Raw genomic sequence first — 16307 nt, 5'->3', positions numbered from 1 at the left:
GAAAAAATGATGTATCGTTGGTACATCACCCCGGCAAAACTGGGGAAGATGTACAAGACCGGGGATAGCACATGCTGGAAATGTAAAACTATAGAAGGTATTTTTTTCCACATGTGGTGGACTTGTGATGAGGTGAAAAGATTTTGGGGACAAATTTATGATGAATTAAAGAAAATATTGAAATACACTTTCCCCAAAAAACCTGAAGCGTTCCTCTTAGGTATGATCGGAGAGGAGATCAAAAGCGAAGATCAAACATTCTTCCAATACGCAACGGTGGCGGCTAGGATCCTGTTAGCGCAATACTGGAAAACCCCTAACATCCCCACGGTTAGAGAATGGCGGACGAAATTATTTGAGTATATAGAGTTAGCGAGATTGACACAGAGGATCAGGCATCAAAAAAATGTAAAACTAAAGAATGATTGGAATAAATTTTTAAGTTATATTGAAGGTAATTTGGGAATTAAAAAAATAACAGTGGACGGAATTTAAAACCTGCGATGTATAGAGTTATTATAATACAACTGCAGAATGGTTATAAGTTTATCTAACCTAAATCGAGATGGAAGGAAGCCAATGTGTAACGTCTGTAAGTTTGTTTCTTTTATGTTAATATGTGTTAATCTGATATCTATTTTCTATTCTTTTTCTTTTCTATTTTTTTTCTATTTCTTTATTTTTACCTTTTAAATGTCTGTATGTCTTGGCTGATGTAGTTTGCAAGAATTTAATAAAATTAAAAAAAAAGAACTAGGGGTTTCCCTGAAGCCCACTGTGACCCCCCTTTTGAGCATGGGTTTGGCCACACAAACAACAACAACACGCACCACTTGAACGCCGGAATTGAAGGGAATTTTGGCTCTGGACCACATTTGAACGGGCTTTAGGATTGCAGCGCTATCCCTGCAGAAAGTAAGCCGAGTTTACATTTTGTGTGTGTTCATACATACAAAAATGTGTGCCCCCAAATTAATCTAAAGTTCAAACGCATCTTCATTCTTACATAGCAACTTCTCTACAGAAGAACAAGAAGTTGCTTTTTCAACTCCTCCGGCAATTTTAATGTCTCCAGAACAAATCCAAACTAGATTTTTCCAGGGAGGAAACATTCCCCACCCCTTCTCCCCCAACTGCCAAGAACATTTCCCTGAAAATTAAATATATTTACAGTAAGACCAAAGATACGTCGCTTGCTCCCCTACAATCACAGATCTTCATCAACCTGGCGTCCTAGCAGATGTTTGGGCTACATTAGCTCTAGACAGCAAGCGCACAAAAAAAATCCCTCTTACCGTATTTTTCGCTGTATAAGATGCACTTTTTTCCTCCTAAAAAGTAAGGGGAAATGTGTGTGCGTCTTACGGAGTGAATGCAGACTATGCAGCTCTCCGTCTTGCTGTTCTGGCTTCAGGCATAGCTGCGCAAAGCCTCTTCAGTGAAGCAGGAGCGTTCCTCCTGCTTTGCTGAATAATAATAAAATAATTTTATTTATATCCCACCCTCCCCAGCCAAAGCCGGGCTTAGAACGGCTTAGAACAGTAAAATAATGCAGCATTCTAAAATCAATTCATTAATAATAGGCTTTGCGCTGCTCTGCTGAACCCAGCACAGCAAGAGGGAGCGCTGCGCAGCGCCTCTTGTTGTGGTGCCTTAGCCTGATCCTCCTCCTTCCTCCAACAACATTTGATTCAGAATATTTTTTTTCCCTTGTTTTATAGAGTGAAAAATACGGTGCTTTCATTCCCACCCCGCATAGTGAATGTGATAATGCGGAGGCAGGGAGCTTGGGCTGAAAACATCGTCCTCCAGCTGCAACTCTGCGGAATCTACGATACGAATGTCATCACGTCGACTGCTGTTTCGTCTGCCAACCGGTTTCCTCCATTTGGGAAGATGCGCCACTGGAAAACCACTGGGACTCGAGTCGAACCGGTTCTCGCATCCCGGGCACTTGGCCATTTCCTCCCCGGCCTGCATCCTCTGGAGTCGGGAAGCTGGGCTGAAGCTTTTCCCGCATTCCGCACACAGCTTCTCTTCCACGTGGGTGAGCTGGTGCCTCACCAGACTCGAGTTGGAGGGGAAGCCCTTTTCGCAGGCGGTGCACTTGTAGGGTTTCTCTCCCGTGTGGACCCTCTCGTGCACAACGAGGCTGGAGGGGCGGCTGAACCCTCTCCCGCAGACGGAGCACTTGTAGGGCTTCTCTTCCGCGTGGATCCTCTGGTGGGTTATCAGCTGAGAGCTGAAGCTGAACCTTTTCCCGCACTCCGCACACCAGTACGGCTTCTCCTCCCGGTGGATCTTCTCGTGAGCGATGAGGCTCGTGGCGTGGCTGTAGCTCTTCTCGCACGCCGAGCACTTGTAGGGCTTCTCGCGGCGGTGGGTCCTCTCGTGCACCACCAGGGAGGGCTTCTGGTTGAAGCTTCTCTCGCACACAGAGCACTGGTAGGGCTTCTCCCCAGTGTGGATCCTCTGGTGCCGGACGAGGCTGGAGCTCAGGCTGAAGCTTTTCCCGCACTCCACACACCGGTAGGGCTTCTCTCCCGTGTGGATTCTCTGATGAGTAATAAGGTTGGACCTCTTGTTGAAGCTTTTCCCGCAATCTGCGCAAGTGTGTGACTTCTCCCCGCTGTGGATTCTCTGATGTCTAACCAGGCTTGCCCTGTTGTTGAAGACCTTCCCACATGCGGAGCAAAGCTCTTGGCTCTCCTGTCCGGTCCCTATGTTGGCTGCGTTCTTCTCCAGCCCCACAAGAAGAACTGGCTCCAGCAGCTGCTCTCCAAGATGGCTGCCTGGCGACATGGGTTGGGTCTCGGGGGCTTCCTGCTCTTCACGGGATTTGGACTTGGTCTCAGTGCTTTGGAGCAATGCAACGTGTGACCCTGCCAGCTCAAAGTTTTCTGGTTGAAGACTCCTCCTCTCATTCTCTCTTGTTCTCTCAGCAACTCCTGGGGAAAGGAGAACATATATGAGCGTGATTCACATGTAGTCATCAGAAGAGAAGAGAAGAGAAGAGAAGAGAAGAGAAGAGAAGAGAAGAGAATAGTTGGAAGGGACCACATGGATCATTTAGTCCAACCCCCGGCAATGCAGGAATCTTTCACCCAACATGGGGATCAAACCCCAGACCCTGAGTTCAAGAGTCTGATGTCCTACCGACTGAGCTATGCCTCAGGTTGATAGATGCAACAATGGCACCGGCGACAAGATGGAGCAAAAAACAGAAGGAAGGTGAAACAACATCTTAAACAGAGGGAAATAATAATAATAATAATAATAATAATAATAATAATAATAATAATATGTTTATATCGTGTATTTCCCCCCAGACCAGAACTCATGGTTGCTTACACAAACACAGATAAAAGACAAAAAACTTAAAAGATAATCTGTAAAAAGTAAAGGTAAAAGGTAAAGGACCTCTGGGTGGTTAAGTCCAGTCAAAGGCTGGGGTTTCGGCGCTCATCTTGCTTTCAGGCCGAGGGAGCTGGCGTTTGTCCACAGACAGCTTTCCGGGTCATGTGGCCAGCATGACTAAGCCACTTCTGGAGCAATGGAACACCGTGGCGGAAACCAGAGTGCACGGAACCGCTGTTTACCTTCCCGCCGCAGTGGTACCTATTTATCTACTTGCACTGGCATGCTTTCAGACTGCTAGGTTGGCAGGATTTACTTTAAAAGGTAATTAAACTATGATAGAATCTATCTATCTGTCTATCTATCTATCTATCTATCTATCTATCTATCTATCAATCATCTATCTATCTTTCTTTCTATCTATCTGTCTATCTATCTATCTATCTATCTATCTATCTATCTATCATCTTATTAAAAAAGATAAGGCAACCTGTTTCAGGAATTTTTTTATGTTTTTAATGTTTTGCTGTGTTTTTATTATGTTGGAAGCTGCCCAGAGTGGCTGGGGCAACCCTGTCAGATGGGTAAAGGTAAAGGTACCCATGACCATTAGGTCCAGTTGCGGACAACTCTGGGGTTGCGGCGCTCATCTCGCTCTATAGGCCAAGGCAGCCGGCGTTTGTCCACAGACAGCTTCCGGGTCATGTGGCCAGCATGACTAAGCCGCTTCTGGCGAACCAGAGCAGCACACGGAAACGCCGTTTACCTTCCCGCCAGAGCGGTACCTATTTATCTACTTGCACTTTGACGTGCTTTCGAACTGCTAGGTTGGCAGGGGCAGGGACCGAGCAACGGGAGCTCACCCCGTCATGGGGATTCAAACCGCCGACCTTCTGATTGGCAAGCCCTGGGTTCTGTGGTTTAGACCACAGCGCCACGTAATATATTATTAGCATCATCATCACCAACATCATCATCATCATCATTATCAATAACAACAACAATAACAGCAGCAGCAATTTTGAAGCCTTTTCCTTAAAACAAAAGCAGACAGTTCCCAGAGGCCTGTCAGAATAAATGAGACTTCACCTGCCAGCAGAAGGACAACAAGGAAGGAGCCAGTCTGACTTCTATAGGAAAGGAGAAAGCCGGTGTGACAAATTAGGGGAGCACCGATCTATCAAGACATGATGGCTTAAAGGATCCGCCCATTTGTAGACACAGCCAACTTCTGGAGACAAAAAAAGCTTGTTTGTGGTTTCCAAGTGGCCTCACCTCTTGGCTTGCTGCAAGCATTTCCTTGAGGCCTGCACCGACGCTCAGCCCAGATCTCATTCCCTTGCTCCACTTTTGCCAACGTCTTGGGGTTTGTGATGGCTAAGAACAGGGGAGAGGAAAGAATGGGTAATGGGAATTGGATGAAGACACCCTTGTGTCCCTCTGTGATTTGTATGACAACCCAGTATAACTGAAGGCGCATCTCCACCCCGATCGTTCTACCCGGACACTGAGGTCCAGCTCCGAGGGCCTTCTGGTGGTTCCCTTGCTGCAAGAAGTGAGGTTACAGGGAAGCAGGCAGGGGGCCTTCTCGGTAGTGGCACCCGCCCTGTGGAACACCCTCCCAGCAGATGTCAAAGAGAAAAACAACTACCAGACTTTTAGAAGACATCCGAAGGCAGCCCTTCAGGTTTAATGTTTAACAGACCACTGTATTTTGTTGGAAGCCGCCCAGAGTGGCTGGGGAAACCCAGCCAGATGGGTGGGGTATAAATAATAAATTATTATTATTATTATTATCAAGAAAGCGACTTGAGACACAGCGGGGTTGAAACAACCTTGCTGCGCTCCAGACCACCAATGGATACAAACCCTCCCACTGCCCAGAATCCCATCCCACGTTATCATCCCCTTCCCCTTCCCAGCAAATATTACGTCTGAATGGCATACCTCCTACGTGGTCCCTGGCGCTGTGGAGATCCGTTGCCAGCAGCTCGTCCATTTGTTCCAGCCGAGAGATCGTGCCCGGCTTGGTGATGGCCAGAACTGGTCAGGAAGGAAGCCAGGGGAGAAGAGAAGGAAGTCACAGTCATTTCTGAGTCTACAGAAGGTGTGGGGAACCCTGGAGCCTCCGGGTCACTCTGTCTGGCCTCCCCTGACAACACCTGTCAGGAGCAGGCCAGCAAAACAATCACTCGTCTCACAAAGTAACGAGTTGGTTCACGAGGCCAGGCCTCATGAGCGCGGCAACTCGTCCCTGTAGATCTTGCCCCTATGAGGCAGTTGTGGGGACCAAAGTTCTCTGCCTTCCTGCAGTTCCCCAAAGCACTCCCCAAAACGCTGCAACCCCGCTGGCTGTCCTGGCTTCTGGGATTCAGAATATTTTTTTTCTTGTTGTCCTCTTCAAAAAACTATGTGCATCTTATGGTCTGGTGCGTCTTATAGAGCGAAAAATACGGTATTACAAAATATAAGCAAAATTTTGCAAATATATAGATATATATTTCAGATAAGCACACATCTATAAAAAAGAACAGAAAAGAAGAAAAGAAAAAATAAAGAGGAAAGGAGAAAAGTTGGAAGAATTTCTTCCAAATTTATTCTACAAATATCTCAATATGAAAATAATAATAAAATTTCATTGATTGACTTCCATCGCTCACACTGCACTTCCTATATACATTTTAAGCAAGATTGTATCTGTTATTCCGTATTTTTCCAATACAATCTCACACAAATATTCTAATCAATAAGTTTTCTAAATCTTTCATAAATCTATTCTGAACACAACCAATACCTTACATTTAATCTTTGTCTACATAAATAATCATTTAAACATTTCCATTGTTTCTGGATTATATTTTTTGGTTTTTGTCTTATCAAATCAGTTAACTCTGCTAATTCCAAGTATTCACATAATTTATTCAACCATTCTTCTTTGGTTGGAACATAATTTCCTTTCCAATTATCGGCTATAAACATCTTTTAATATTTCCTGTAAACCGCTTAGACATTTTACAGCGGTCAAGCAGTGCAGACGTTTTGGTAAAGAAATAGAAAGCTTTCCCCGCGGCCGGTGGTTTAAAACCCAGACCTGCCCTCTTACCCAGTGAGGTCGTGTTCTCATAGTTTTCTCGCATGACATCCTTGTAGAGGGTCCTTTGGTGGGTGTCCAAAAGGTCCCACTCGCCATCTGTAAAATCCACAGCCACGTCCTCAAACTTCAGCAGATTCTGGGAAGGAAATCGGCATTTGTGATCAGACTCGGGTAACCAGGCTGGTGTGTGTGTGTGATGTTTAGAATACTTGGGCCAAATCTACACACTATATAAAAAAAATGCTGTGAATATGCTTTAAGAAAACATGTTTTGAAATCTGTATGGAATTTGCCATTAGCTCACCAGCGCCATCTGGTGTCGCAATTTTATAATGCACTTTAAACACACTTAAAGCAATTATATTTGCAGCTGTATAGCTGAGTCCTGACATTCTGCCTCCAAAGCTGCTCACACTGCCCAGTAGCATAATAATAATAATAATAATAATAATAATAATAATAATAATATTTTTTTATTTATATCCCGTCCTCCCCAGCCAAAGCCAGGCTCAGAGCGGCTAACAACAGTAAAATAGCAGTTTACATAAAGTCACAGTCAATTAATTGAAATACATTCTAAAATCAATTCAGAATCAAAATAATAGCAACCATTGGGCTAGAGTTCTGTGAGGATTACCAAAGGAGGGGGTCACACTGTGCCTTAGCCAAAGGCCTGGTGGAACAGCTCTGTCTTGCAGGCCCTGCGGAAAGATGTCAAGTCCCGCAGGGCCCTAGTCTCTTGTGACAGAGCGTTCCACCAAGTTGGGGCCAGTACTGAAAAGGCCCTGGCCCTAGTTGAGACCAGCCTAACCACCTTCAACTTGGGACCTCCAAGATGTTGTCATTTGTGAACCTTAAGGTCCTCTGTGGGGCATACCAGGAGAGGCGGTCCCGTAGGTACGAGGGTCCTAGACCGCATAGGGCTTTAAAGGTCAAAACCAGCACCTTAAACCTGATCCTGCACTCCACCAGGAGCCAGTACAGCTGGTATAGCACCGGGTGAATGTAATCCCGCGGTGAGGACCACGTAAGGAGCCTCGCTGCAGCATTCTGCACCCGCTGGAGTTTCTGGGTCAGTCCCAAGGGCAGCCCCACATAGAGCGAGTTACAATAATCCAGTCTGGAGGTGACCGTCGCGTGGATCACAGTGGCGAGGTCAGGGCGAGAGAGGTAAGGAGGAAATAAACACCCTCACCTGAACTACAGATCCTGCGTCTGTTTCCATTTCACGTTGCTCCCAAGGAAATTTTCCCGAGCCAGATGAGGGGAATGTTCTTGAGTCCTTAAGACGAGACTCTGGAAGAAAGGGAGGAGCTGCAAAAAAAGGCATCGTTCAGATTTCATCCTGTCCTCTCCCACCCCACCCCTGCCATCCCCATAAACAGTTTGAAAAGCCGCGGACAAGTAAGTTGCTAGTAGCAGAGAGCAAGCTCAAAGCATGTCGCTAGTAGCAGGTAGCTCGGCTGTGTCCCCACTGTCAGAGGTGGTAGGCGCCTCTGAACGGCAGCCGCTGGCGATCCCAAGTCGAAAGAGGGCTTCACACACTGTTTCGGCTGTTATTTATAAAACGAAACACCCCTTTGGTCCCGTCAGAGCCAGGGACGTACCAATCAGACTTTCGAGCTCCATCTTCAGGGACTCTGGAAACAAGGCAAAGAGAGAATCCGCTTTTTTTTTTGGAATTCTGATCAACACACATTCCACCTTCCTCAAGGGAAACGGATAGCCTCATCATATACCTTAAGCAACCCTCAACAAGTGCCCAGAATCCTTTGAGGGAAATAATGCATTTTAAAAGGTATAAGTGCATACTCAAGCCATTTCTCTTTTTGTCTGCGCTGGATTCTGGAAGCAGAAATACTGGCAATGCCCTGGTTTGAGCTATGGCAACAAAGTTGTACCTTGGAAGTCGGACAGCCTAGATCTCAAATGTTTTGGCTCCCAAACAATCAAACTCAGAAGAGGGCCTTCTCGGTAGTGGCACCCGCCCTATGGAACACCCTCCCACCAGATGTCAAAGAGAAACAGAACTACCAGACTTTTAGAAGACATCTGAAGGCAGCCCTGTTTAGGGAAGCTTTTAATGTTTAACAGACATAAAATAGCGTGGGCTATCGTTTAGTTGTTTTTGCTTTAATTGCCGTACTTGTGTTTTTATTTTGTGAACCTCTCTGAGATCTTTTGATGCAGAGCAGTATATCAGTATTTAAATAATAATAATCAGTGTTTCTTTCGGGTGGGGGGGCCCTCAAGGGTACATAGTACTGGCTAAAAGTGTGGCACATACTGTAACAATTTCACGGTGAACCCAGCACCTTTTTAGTTGCACTGGGGTGGAGGACCAGGTGCAAATTGCCTTCACTAGAGCTTTGATGGGCGTCTCGCTGCCCAAGAGAGAACTCAGAAGACCCCTGCTCACCTCGGAAGCAGTTCAGCGCCTCTCCCAAGACGGCCTTCCTCCTCTGAGAGAAATGGCGAAGCCTCAGTTCCACCTCGAGGAAGTTTCCTTGTCTGCTACTGGAACTGCCAGTGGCCTGGAGGGAAGAGGAGTATAGCATCTAGATCAAGGGAAGTAATAGTGCCACTGTATTCTGCTCTGGTCAGACCTCACCTGGAGTACTGTGTCCAGTTCTGGGCACCACAGTTCAAGAAGGACACTGACAAACTGGAACGTGTCCAGAGGAGGGCAACCAAAATGGTCAAAGGCCTGGAAACGATGCCTTATGAGGAACGGCTAAGGGAGCTGGGCATGTTTAGCCTGGAGAAGAGGAGGTTAAGGGGTGATATGATAGCCATGTTCAAATATATAAAAGGATGTCACATAGAGGAGGGAGAAAGGTTGTTTTCTGCTGCTCCAGAGAAGCGGACACGGAGCAATGGATCCAAACTACAAGAAAGAAGATTCCACCTAAACATTAGGAAGAACTTCCTGACAGTAAGAGCTGTTCGACAGTGGAATTTGCTGCCAAGGAGTGTGGTGGAGTCTCCTACTTTGGAGCTCTTTAAGCAGAGGCTTGACAACCATATGTCAGGAGTGCTCTGATGGTGTTTCCTGCTTGGCAGGGGGTTGGACTCGATGGCCCTTGTGGTCTCTTCCAACTCTATGATTCTATGATTCTAAGAGACGACAACAGGAACGACTTGGGTGAACAGTCTGCATTGCAGATACTATGCTGAAGCAACAGGATGCGTGCAAATGGGCTCATCTTGGAATAAAGAAAAGAATTAATCCTCCTTTCCTCCCCCCACAACAACCCTGTGAGGTTGGCGAGGCTGAGAGGCCGTGACTGGGCTCAAGGCTTCATCGTGGCCGAGTGAGGCCTCGAACCCTGGTCTCCCAGGTCCCAGGACACTCTAACTGGTAGACAGCACTGTCTCTCCAAAGAATGGATGAGCAAGAAGCAGTCCCGTCTTTTCACTGGATTGGCAAAGTCTCACCTGCCAGCAGATTGGGAGAGGCTACGGAAAACAGATTTGAAATTAACGGCATGTTGTACGCTGAAAGAAAATGATATGAAAATGATATACTGGTAGTATTTGACTCCTACTAAGTTAGGAAGTTTTCCCAGTAGTGATGTATGGAAGTGAGAGCTGGACCATCAAGAAGGCTGATCGCCGAAGAATGGATGCTTTTGAATTATGGTGTTGGAGGAGACTCTTGAGAGTCCCATGGACTGTAAGAAGATCAAACATATCCATTCTGAAGGAAATCAGCCCTGAGTGCTCACTGGAAGGACAGATCCTGAAGCTGAGACTCCAATACTTTGCCCACCTCATGAGAAGAGAAGACTCTCTGGAAAAGACCCTGATGTTGGGAAAGATGGAGGGCACAAGGAGAAGGGGACAACAGAGGACGAGATGGTTGGACAGTGTTCTCGAAGCAACCAGCATGAGTTTGACCAAACTGCGGGAGGCAGTGGAAGACAGGAGTGCCTGGCGTGCTCTGGTCCATGGGGTCGCGAAGAGTCGGACACGACTAAACGACTAAACAACAACAACAAGAAGTTAGGGAAAAATGTACAGAACAAGTAGAAACACCTGATGGAAATGTAAAGACAAAGATGGTACCCATTATCACATGTGGTGGATGTGTAAGGCAACTAAAACCTTCTGGGAGATGATATTAGATGAATTGGGGGGGGGAAATGTTTAAAATAACCTTTGTTAAAAACAACCAGAAGCTCTTTTTATTAGGAATTATAGGTACCGAGATTCCAAATGACCAGAAAATACATTTCATGTATGCGACAACAGCCACACGGATGTTATTAGCCCAGAGATGGAAAGAAGAAACAATCTCGACCAGGGAAGAATGGCGAACCAAGTTGATGGACTATGCAGAAATGGGAAAATTAACCGGGAAGCTCAGAAACCAAGAGGACAAGATCTTTAAAAAAGAATGGGGAAAATTTGTAATATATCTATGAGACCATTGTAAACAGATGAAAACATTAGCAGAATTTTAACCACACTTGTAAAGTAACTAACAAAAAGTATAGATAATTTAGAGGGACAAGATATCTGGACAATGAATTGATACGCAGGCATAAATATTAGCAATAGGACCCACGGAGAGTGGGGGGGGGGGGGAGAAGTCGCGAGATTCAGAGTATATGGACTTATAAATGATTTTGCTATATCTTGTTTATTTTTTTAAACCAAATAAAAATCATTTCCAAAAAAAAGGAAGAAGTCTCACCTGCCGGCAGTCAATATGCTCCTGCGACCCCCACGTTTCGCTCGGCGGATGGGTCTCCGCGGACAGACTCTGCCCCCTTATCTCTATAATGTTCCCTGCAAGACTTTCCAGCCACCAGATCAGCTGCTGCTTCTGTTCTTCCAGAAAACGACAGAGATCCTTCCATTCCTGTACAATTTTCTCCCTCTCCACATCTGCCTTCCTCTGCGATTAAAAAAGGTGAAGCATGTTTTGGAAAAAAATTAAGCTTGCTTCTGAGTGAAACTGCACAGGGCTGGGTGGCATATCCCCCCCCCCCCGGTTCTCTTTCCTATGCACAAAAAAACCCACATTTTCTCTCCTTCTCCCGCTCACACAGACACAGCCAAAGCCCTCTCCATTCCTTTCCCTTTGAGGGCAGTGGAAGACCCTCTCTATGTGTATTCCTGGTGGCCCAACAAGGATAGCCAAACTTCTGAATGATATCATGGTCAACAGTACTGAAAGCAGCTGAGAGACAGAGAGAATTAACAAGGACGTATTTCCCCATCTTTCTCTCAGCAGGGCGACCCAAGTAGTTTCTGTCCTAAAACCAGTCCTAAACCCCAATTGAAATGGATCCAGAAAATCAGTTTCTTCCAAGAGCACGTACTGGATCTGGTGCACAACCACCCGTTCAAGAACCTTGCCCAAGAAGGGGAGATTTTCAAAATCTTAGTTCCTTGAGGAATGGTTATATGACCTGCTGAAAACCAGATTTCCACACACTTGTTGCTGAGACATTTCAATGAAACAGCTTTAAACACTCAAAAATGACATGTACAGAATTACCACCACATTTTAATGATTGCCCAATTGTTGTTATATTTTAGGGTTGCCATATGTCTGGAGTTTCCCAGACACTGATGGTATTCAGCCCATGCTGGTAGTGTTCTTCCAAAAAGGCTCAACAACTTTTATGGGGGAAGCTCAACAAAAAAAGTTAAATAACTTTTGTGTTTTGTTGTGAACTGCCCTGAGACCTCCGGGTATAGGGTGGTGTATAAGTTGAATAAATAATAATAATAATAATAACAATAATAATCACTTTTTGAAATATGGTGACCCTATTATATTTTGTAAATTGCTTAGAAGCCTATTTTGGCATTAAGCACTAGTTAAATAACACAGAGCAAGCACTTTTGCAATAGGCTTGATTGCTAGAGCTATGTACCTCTGTAGGCACTCAAAATATTTTATGCAGACATATTTCATACCGACATTATGGATTTCTTCATACATAATGATAGTAGGGCAAATGGGCCTACCAGCAGTTCCTTGCTCATCCTTTGGTCCTCAGAAGCATCTTCCCTCGGTCTCCTTGGAGGAGGCAGGGTCTCCAGCATCTTTTCAGAGGGAAATAAGCAATACTGCTCAGTTCAGAGGTGGGTCAGTGGAGGGAGGCTTTCGCTGCTGTATTTCTGCCTGTGGCAGGTAGCAGTTAAAGGCGCAGGGTGTCCCTTTTGGAAAGAGCAAGGGGTGAGCACGATGAGGCAGGGGGAATTCCCAGCCCTTCCTGGAGACGATGGAATCTGAACCTGGGAATCTTCCACCTGCAAAGCAAGTGAGCTATATGTCTCAAATATAATTGTGAGATTCTGAACCTCACGGCTGAGAAAAAAGGGCTGCTGCTTTAAACAGGAACAACTAGCCCAGTGCTGCGCACAATGACTGACAGCAGCTTTCCAGAGTTTCAAACACAGAGGCTTTCTCTGCAGTAAAGTAAAGGTAAAGGGACCCCTGACCATTAGGTCCAGTCGTGGCTGACTCTGGGGTTGCGGCGCTCATCTCGCTTTATTGGCTGAGGGAGCCGGCGTACAGCTTCTGGATCATGTGGCCAGCATGACTAAGCCGCTTCTGGCGAATCAGAGCAGTGCACAGAAACGGTGTTTACCTTCCCGCCGGAGCGGTACCTATTTATCTACTTGCACTTTGATGTGCTTTCAAACTGCTGGGTTGGCAGGAGCAGGGACTGAACAACGGGAGCTCACCCCGTCACGGGGATTCGAACCGCCGACCTTCTGATCAGCAAGTCCTAGTCTCTGTGGTTTAACACACAGCGCCACCCACGTCCCTTTGTCTGCAGTAGAACCACAGAATTGTAGAGTCAGTAGGGACCCGAGGGTCATCTAGTCCAACCCCTTGCGATTCAGGAATCTTTTGCCCAACGTGGGGCTCAAACCCACAACCCTAAAGAGTCTATTTCTCTACCAACTGAGCTATCCCGCCGTCCTACCTGGAGATGCTGGGGATTCAGCTTGGGACCTTTGTACGTAGAATCACAGAATTGTAGGGTTGGAAGAGACCCCGAGGGTCATCTAGTCCAACCCGCCCCCCTGCAATGCAGGAATCTCAACTGGATCAGACCTGACAGGCAGCCATGCAGCCTCCGCTTAAAAATCTCACAGAAGTGGTCTCTCGCTGAGCAAAATTGCACAGTGTGACGGGGAAAGGAGAGGCTGGAGGATTTTCTTACAGGTGGTCCAACACACAGTCTCATTGCCCATAGACACCTAGAAAACTGGCAGAAAGCCCCAATAGATGAAAGACTGAGCTCCATAACATCCTTCTGGACCATCTAGAGGGACTGGGAGCTGGGGGCACTGTTATACGGTGGTTCCACTCCTTCCTCCTGGGCCGTGTCCAGAAAGTGGGGGGGGGGATGAGTGTTCAGACCCCTGGGCTCTCACTTGTGGGGTGCCTCAGGGTTCCATCCTCTCCCCCATGCTTTTCAATATCTACATGCAGCCAATGGGAGAGATCATCAGGGGGTTTGGGTTGGGTGTTCATCAGTATGCGGATGATACCCAGTTCTACCTCTCTTTTAAATCAGAACCAGTGAAGGCGGTGAAGGTCCTGGCTGAGTGTCTGGAGGCGGTTGGAGGATGGATGGTGGCTAATGGATTGAGGTTGAATCCTGACAAGACAGAAGTACTGTTCTTGGGGGACAGGGGGCGGGCGGGTGTGGGGGACTCCCTGGTCCTGAATGGGGTAACTGTGCCCCTGAAGGACCAGGTGCGCAGCCTGGGAGTCATTTTGGACTTAGAGCTGTCCATGGAGGCGCAGGTTAATTCTGTGTCCAGGGCAGCTGTCTACCAGCTCCATCTGGGACGCAGGCTGAGACCCTACCTGCCTGTGGACTGTCTCGCCAGAGTGGTGCATGCTCTAGTTATCTCCCACTTGGACTACTGCAATGCGCTCTACGTGGGGCTACCTTTGAAGGTGACCCGGAAACTACAACTAATCCAGAATGCACCAGCCAGACTGGTGACTGGGAGCGGCCGCCGGGACCACATAACACTGGTCCTGAATGATCTTCATTGGCTCCCAGTACGTTTCCGAGCACAATTCAAACTGTTGGTGCTGACCTTGAAAGCCCTAAATGTCTCGGTCCTGTATACCTGAAGGAGTGTCTCCACCCCCGTTGTCCAGCCCGGACACTGAGGTCCAGCTCCAAGGGCCTTCTGGTGGTTCCCTCGCTGTAAGAAGCAAAGTTACAGGGAACCAGGCAGAGGGCCTTCTCGGTGGTGGCACCCGCCCTGTGGAACGCCCTCCCACCAGATGTCAAGGCAATAAACAACTATTTTACTTTTAAAAGGCAACTGAAGTTTAGCGAAGTTTTTAATGTCTGACACTGTATTGTTTTTAATATTTGCTTGGAAGCCGCTCGGATTATTATTACCCCCCCCCCCCAAATCATCTGCCGTGGATGCTTTCCTTGAGATTCTTGAGGACCCCTTCCAACTCAACAATTCTATGAAAAGAGCAGGGGTTTTGACCCCAAAGGGGGGGAAATGCCCATAAAAGGGGGCGCAGGTGAAAACCCGCCACTTCTGCCCCAAACTTACCTGAACAGGTTCCAGAGTGCTCTCACTCCCTCCCACCGATGATGCGGAATGAAGCCGATGTAGGGAATGTGGGGCAGCTGGACGAGGAGGAGCAGAATAACGAGGAAGGGGGAAGTTTTCAGGAAAAGGCCGAGCACTTCAATGGCTGCCCTGGGCAAAAGGTGATTTTCTCCATCCTGAAGCAGCAAGCCTTGAAACGAAAGGGATCTACCCCTAACAGATCCCCTGATTTGGAGGAGGAGGAGGAGGAGGGGAGCAAGATCTGCCCCCACCCCGGTCCGCAGATGCTCCCCGCTTTTGTCTCCGCGGAGGCGGAGGAGGCGCCGCCAAGCGCTTTGATCTTCTTTCCCTTTGATGTGCCTCCTTCCCTCCAGCCTCCGCAGCTGATTGGGCGCAGCCGGGCGAAGCTCCGCCCCCACCGGAGAGAGAAGGACCGCGGCTGCCGCCAGGCGCCTCAAGGATGCTCAGAGCCCTCTTGCGGGGACGGGCAGAGGAGCCGGGGGTTGCCAACTGACCGGGGAAATCAGCCGCGCTCGCTCTCAAGCCTGAAGGCAGGGGTCAACAAACTTTTTCAGCAGGGGGCCGGTCCACTCTCCCTCAGACCTTGTGGGGGGCCGGACTATATTTTGGAAAATAATAATGAACGAATTCCTATGCCCCACAAATAACCCAGAGGTGCATTTTAAATAAAAGTACACATTCTGCTCATGTAAAAACACCAGGCAAACCCCACAAATAACCCAGAGATGCATTTTAAATAAAAGGACACATTCTACTCATGTAAAAACACGCTGATTCCTGGACCGTCCGCAGGCCAGATTGAGAAGGCGATTGGGCCGGATTCGGCCCCCAGGGCTTAGTTTGCCTACCCATGCCTTAAGAAGAGGGATGAAACTAGGTTTTCTTTAACCTGGGTCAAAGACTTGGTTTGGCACCCCCTCACACATTATTATTATTATTATTATTATTATTATTATTATTATTATTATTATTATTAGTGCTTTTTCTGGGGGTATGTATACCCCTAAACATTTTGTGAATCTAAGTTTGGCCTCATTGAGGGGCAGTATTTCTATATGAGTAGGAAAATGAGAGTACCCCTAAACATTATTTTAGGAAAAAAAGCACTGATTATTATTATTATTATTACTGCATTATTAGCAACCACAACAATGACAACAATGGCTGCTGACCCATTGCAATTAAAGACATTATAGGTTGGCTACATTTCCCTTCCAAATTACAGGAAGGGTTAAATGCGAAGTACATCAGCATCTCAATTCTTTCATTG

General features: G+C 46.9%; 1 protein-coding gene across 1 annotated transcript; it reads right to left on the bottom strand.

Moving 5' to 3' along the window:
- Positions 1-1145: 1145 nt before the first annotated feature.
- On the bottom strand, positions 1146-15383 carry LOC310701281 (uncharacterized protein). The gene is made up of 10 exons (XM_083491940.1): positions 15017-15383; positions 12437-12514; positions 11151-11354; positions 8871-8985; positions 8059-8091; positions 7647-7765; positions 6461-6587; positions 5305-5400; positions 4633-4734; positions 1146-2948 (listed from the first exon to the last, which is right to left on the bottom strand). Exons 2-10 carry the CDS (start codon positions 12512-12514, stop codon positions 1741-1743), a joined length of 2082 nt encoding a protein of 693 aa, XP_083348066.1. The 5' UTR covers positions 15017-15383; the 3' UTR covers positions 1146-1740.
- Positions 15384-16307: the final 924 nt, after the last annotated feature.

This window comes from Podarcis liolepis (genome assembly GCF_965112155.1).
Source record: "Podarcis liolepis genome assembly, chromosome: 2".
Taxonomy (NCBI): domain Eukaryota; kingdom Metazoa; phylum Chordata; class Lepidosauria; order Squamata; family Lacertidae; genus Podarcis; species Podarcis liolepis.
The sequence above is the reverse complement of the archived record's forward strand: the minus strand, read 5'-3'. Positions and strand labels throughout refer to the sequence as shown.